General features: G+C 38.9%; 1 protein-coding gene across 1 annotated transcript in view; it reads left to right on the forward strand.

The window, feature by feature from the left end:
* LOC144511735 (sushi, von Willebrand factor type A, EGF and pentraxin domain-containing protein 1-like) overlaps positions 1 to 3,906 on the forward strand; it is a 94,355-nt gene extending 90,449 nt beyond the window's left edge. The window contains exons 34-35 of the mRNA XM_078241960.1: positions 2,688 to 2,784; positions 3,741 to 3,906. Of these exons, the coding sequence (XP_078098086.1) occupies positions 2,688 to 2,784; positions 3,741 to 3,906 (263 nt within the window). The remainder of the gene's footprint in view (positions 1 to 2,687; positions 2,785 to 3,740) is intronic.
* Positions 3,907 to 6,071: the final 2,165 nt, after the last annotated feature.

Genomic DNA, 6,071 nt, shown 5'->3' on the forward strand with positions numbered 1-6,071 from the left:
GAGGATTTTAGTGGCAGGATTGCTGATGTAGAGCTGATAATGTCAAGGAAATGGAAATAAGTGATCTTTGTGATGGATGAGAGACTTTTAGGTCAATTCCTCAGTTTTCATTTCCAACAGCCTTGACAAGACGGATGATATTTAATTAACAACTTCTATTATATTTTGTACCTGTACACGGACACCTAAATCTCTTTGTCTAGAAGTCACTGGGAGGAGTGGAGCAGAGCTCCCCTAATTGTAACCACATTATAGAACAGAGTATGAAAGAAAAGATAATTGCAGCTTGTCACAAAGGTATGGCAATAATCATGGGGCATTTTAATTTACATATAGCTTCAAAAAATCAGATGGGAACAGGTAGTAGAAATGAGGAATTCATAGAATATTATCTGGATAATTTCTTAGATCATCACATTCTGTTGCCAACCAGAAGGCAGGCTATAGTAGAGCTGGTATTGTGCAACAAGATGGGATTAATTGATAACTTCATTGTGAAGGCACCCCTAGGTAGCAGTGATTATAACATGCTTGAATTTTACGTTCAGTTTGAGGGAGAGAAGAATGTACTCAAAACTAGTATTTTAAACTGAAATAAGAGTAATTATGAAGGCATGAAAGGGCATGTCATTAAGGGATAAATTAATAAAATTTTAGTGGCAGGCAGCTAAAGGGATTTTTCAGAATACACAGAAATGATACAGTCCAGTAGGAAAGAAGAATTCCAAGGAGAGGGTCCACCATCTGTGGTTAACGAAAAAGTTTAACAACAATATTAAACTTAAAGAAAAAGCATATAATTGTGGAAAGAAGGGTCAGAGGATTGGAAAGAATATAAAGAAAGTGAAAAATGACAAAAAAATTAATAGGGAGAGAATGATTAGAGTACAAAAGAAAGCCAGCTTGTAATGTTAGAATGGTTAGTTACAGTTTCTCCAGAGATTTAAAGAGGGAAAGAGTTATCAAAGTGAGCTTTGATCCTGTAGAAAGTGCATCTGGGAATTGAGTATGGAAAATAAGGAGATGGCAGGTGAACTGAACTAATGTTTTGCACCCATCCTCAATAATGAGGACACAGAGAACATCTCAGAAATAACTGTAAATCAGGAAATGGAAGGGAGGAAGGAACTCAGGAAAATTACAATCACCCAGGGAAGTGGTATTGAGCAAATTGTTGGGGCTTTGGGTGGGGAGGGGGTGACAAATCTCTGAGTCCAAATGGGCTTCATCTTATGATCTTGAAATTAGTGGTTAGTAAAATAGTTGATGCATTGGTGTTAATTTTCCAAGATTCCCTGGATTCAGGCAAGGTTCCATTCAATAGGAAAATAACAAATGTAATCTTTTATTTCAAAAAGTGAGAGAGAGATAGCAGGAAACTGCAGGCCAGTTAGCCTAATATTTGTCACAGGAAAAATGTTAGAAGCCATTATTAAAGATGTTATAGCAGACCATTTGGAAAAATTAAGGGTAATCAGACAGAGTCAGCATGTGCAAGGGAATTCATGTTTAATCTGTTCATTGGAGTTTCTGGAGGAGTCACATGTGCTGTCGATCAACGGGAACCAGATTATGTCCTGTACTTAGATTTCCAGGAGATATGTGATAAGGTGTCACATCAAAGGGTATTGCGGAAAACAAAAGCTCATGGTATAGTCGGCATGAATGGGTCTTTTTCTGGTTGGAAAGATGTGACAAGTGATGGTAACTGGGATCAGTGCTGGGGCCTCAATTTTTTAGAATACATATAAATGACTTGCACAGCAGGTGTGAATAGTAAATTTGCTGATGACAGCAGGATTGGTAGGAAAGTAAATTGGGAAGTGTATGCAAGGAAGCTACAAAGGGACATAGATAGGTTAAGTGAAGGGGCAAATATCTGGGAAATGGAGCAAATTTGTGAGCAAATGTGAAATTGTCCAGTTTGGACAAATGGACACACTTACAATCTAAATGTTGAGAGATTCTAGAGGTCAGAGATTAGGAGGGATCTGATTGTCCTAGCAAGAAATCAGGAAAGCTAATAGAATGTTACCATTTGTCATGGTGAGATTCGGACTCTGATCCCAAGAGGGTCTCTGGATTACTAGTCCAGTGACAATACCAGCCCATTTCCTCCCACAGAGATGAGGCTACATTTTTCTCTCTCAGCGCACCAGGAACCTTTGGAGCTCTCTTCCTCAAAAGGCAGTGGAAGCAGAGTCTTTGATTATTTCTAAGGCGGAGCTAGATAGATTCTTGATTAACAATGGGTAGGCTGGAATGTGGAGTTGAAGTTACAACCAGATCAGCAAGATCTGTTTGAATCATGTAGCATTCTTGAGCGGCTGAGTGGTCCTAATTTATATATTTTTATGTTCACATGTTCTTTTCTGCTCCATGTTGCCTGGTCTTTCATCATTTAATAAGTAGGTGGATAGGATTTTGGTTGGCTGGTGAAGATTGGTCAGTGCATTGTGTTGTTGAAGACAGAGAGAACTGTTGTGAGATATTGCAGACTGAGAATAAGTCTCACATTTCATGTTGCCACAATTTGGAAAGATTAATTCTGAACATTGAGTAACTTGATATTGTGATAATTTGATTGTGGCTGTTCACCTTTGTGTTAAATATTGCAATGAAAAACAAGTTGGAGATTTTAGAGTTTTGCAACAATCCTAATTTTTCTCATTTTATTTTCTGTGTAGCGATAAATTGTGGTGACCCTGGGGAGATTCTGAATGGATATTATACTGCACCAAATCAGACAGTTGGAAATAAAGTTACTTTTTATTGTGACATTGGGTGAGTATTCAGTATAGAAATTACTGAATAATTTTAGTGAGAAACTATAAAATGTTATTAAGGTGATTTCGGATCATGATCTTCAGTACTTCATGTTTCTGATGACAGCACATTTTGTGCGGAATGAGTGAGGCATCCAATTTAGTTTTGAACAGAAATTTATTTTTAAAATTCTTTGCACTGATCAAGGCTAGGGATGTTTTTGCTTGGATTGGAATATTAATGCAAAAAAAAAAGCGAATGTGTTAATGATCCCTGGATCCACAATCTGAGATCAATATCTGTTGTTTGTTTGCTATTTCCTCTAAATGCTTAAACTATATTGAAAGGTGAAACTGGGTGTATCAATATTTCACCTCTGCACTGTACTTTATCTGCAGTCACATTAGCATTATTTTTTTTTTGCAACAGTACAACTGTTTGATTCCTTCATTCTTCCACCAACCACTCCAACATTTTCCATTTTTTAAAGTTTATTGCTATTTTGATAGACTTATTTCTCAATAGATGGTATCTAGAATTCTAACTTGGTCATCATCGAATTAATTTGCAGGCTTCTAATGCAGGTGTTTTGTTTCTCTTTTTCTAGATACAAAATGGTGGGTCGAGATTATCTGCAATGTACTACTGAGGGATGGGATGGCGAGATTCCATCTTGTGAACGTAAGTTCTAGTTCCCTGTTTTGTGAAGTAACTGTCTTTCTTGTCTGTACTAAATGATTGAGCCACATTCAATGAATTGTCGTGTAGTGTTGATTCACACTCAAGTTTTCCTTCCTCCAGTATTTTGACATCCAAGTGTAGCATTCTGTTTTTTTTTTAAGAATGGGCCAAAAGAATTCATGACTTTGATTCAACATTATATATGTGTGAAAAATAACCTGTGAAATGAGGATTGACCATTTGTCAAATCAAGCCTGCTTCTTGCAGAAGAATTTAATCTTCTGTCCTGATAGAAATGGTGGTGTTGGAGTAAAGAGCTGTATTTTGGTGGATGATGGGACGTTCAGGAGGTTCAGGAGTTGTAGCTGTCAGGAAGTAGACCTTCCACCATGGAAGATCAAGGAGGTGGAATTGGAAGAAAATGGAAAAATGCTGTCAATGTTCATGATCGATACTTAAATCATGCTCAGACTCCCTTCTGTTCCTCTTCCATTTTTATTTTCAGATCCAACATCATTGTGTCCGTACCCTACTGACCCCGATTTGTTAATACAGCCCATAGGAAAGTGTTGCATGAATATTTTGCTCATGTTGGTGCTGAGGTCGAGCTAACAATGCCTTGGATGAGAAAATGGCCATTTCTTCACTTTTCAGTTCCATCAATCTAAAAATAAGAGATAGCATTTCATTAACCATTTTGATTATGTTTTGGACCTTGAGAACTATTTTTCAGTAGCAATAAACGTCTGAATAACTTTGCTGCTCCAAGGCTCCTACTGCCCCACCATTCAGAAAGTAGGAGGATGTGGCCTGGCTTTAATGTAGTCAGCCAGAGTGACATGTGCTGGAAAAGGATTAGGGACAGTAGAGTAGGGCAAGAAGAGCAGTGTCAGGAAAACCTTCCCCAATGAAGCGGCAGGGGAAGGGGAGCAGGAAGGGCCTGACGTGGGAATCCCAACTGCTGCTGGTGGGATGTCTATTGGGCTTTTTAATGAGCCACATGAGAATATTTATCCCTGAACAAACCAGAGGTTAGAGGTAGCTCAGGGATTTAAGGGGAGTCAAATGTTTCTCCGGTGCTCAGCAAATACTGTCGGCTTTTCCTGTGTCTCGTCATGGGATCAGGAACTCAGTCCTTGATGAAGAGAACAACATTGAGAAGAAGGGGTTGTGCTGCTGAAACCCAATGCCTTAACCACAACCACCACCTCAAGATCCAAATCCCATGTGTATCAACTGTGTTCAAGGACCCAGCAGAGATCCTTGGGTTGTGATTTTATTCATTACTGGCGGCAATCACTACTCTTGTCGGCCATTACCGGCGGCAACCACTACTCTTGTCGGCCATTACCGGCGGCAACCACTACTCTTGTCGGCCATTAAGAACTGCCAGCCTCTGATTGACCAACAGATGTTTGGGGTAGGTTTTCCAGCCACCTAGAGGTTGGAGTGATGGAAGGCCCAATGAACCCTCACCATGGAAGTGATGTGGGGTTCCCACCAGTTCTGGAACTTGTGGTAAAACTCCAATGACATCCCTGCTATTATGTTTTAGATTGCTAATGAAGATTGATACTATTGAATACAGAAACCAGTTGATGTGAGATGTGATGGATTTTAAGAAAATCCTGCATTCATAGTCTTGTAATTCTGAAAAGTGAATTCCAAATTTAGGGCAACCTTATATTCTGGCCGATTGTGTAGTAGCATTTCATATTCATATTAAATATCTGTGATTGGCAATGAAAAGATTGTTGGTGATTATGGGTTTTTATACCATTTCTACCTTCTCTTGTTTTATTTTCTGTATAGCAATAACCTGTGGAAATCCTGGGGCAATCGCAAATGGATATTATAAGGCACTAAATTGGTCAGTTGGAAATAACGTTACATTTTATTGTGACATTGGGTAAGTGGTCAGTATATAAATCACTGAATAATTTTGGTGAGGAACTATATTATTTTAACGCTCTGACTTTCAAGTGACCCCACTCAGTCATCACGGCATGTGAACTCTGAACCTTCGATCTTTAGTGTTCAACAAGTGAATTAAAATGAAATATTTATACTGATCAAGGTGAAGGATGTTAGTGCCGAAATAGGTCTATTAATGCAAAGATAGGAATGTTAACTATATTGTCGATAACAACATCTATTTGCTGGATCAGCACTGGGTCTCCACTCACAAAGCCATGCTGACTCCCTAATCAGTCCTTGCCTCTCTAAATGCCTGTAGATTCTGTCTCTCAGAATACCTTCTAACAACTTACCCACTACAGACGTTAGGCTCACCGCCTGTAGTTCTCAGGCTTTTCCCTGCAGCCCTTCTTCAACAAAGGCACAACATTTGCCACTCTCCAATCTTCAGACGCCTCATCTGTGACTGTCGAAGATTCAAATATCTCTGCTTGGGGACCTGTAATTTCCTCCCGAGCCTCCCACAATGTCCTGGGATACACTTCAACTCTAACTGACTCTTCAATTTTAGTGTTCAAAGTGAGGGATATTAGTGCTAAAATAGGAATATAAATATAAGATGGAAATGGTAAATATATTCACAACAATAGAGTTAATTTGCTGGTTCAACACTGGGTCTGCTGGTTTTTTGAGATGCTAAAATTACA

This window comes from Mustelus asterias, chromosome 25, assembly GCF_964213995.1.
Source record: "Mustelus asterias chromosome 25, sMusAst1.hap1.1, whole genome shotgun sequence".
In the NCBI taxonomy this organism is placed as follows: domain Eukaryota; kingdom Metazoa; phylum Chordata; class Chondrichthyes; order Carcharhiniformes; family Triakidae; genus Mustelus; species Mustelus asterias.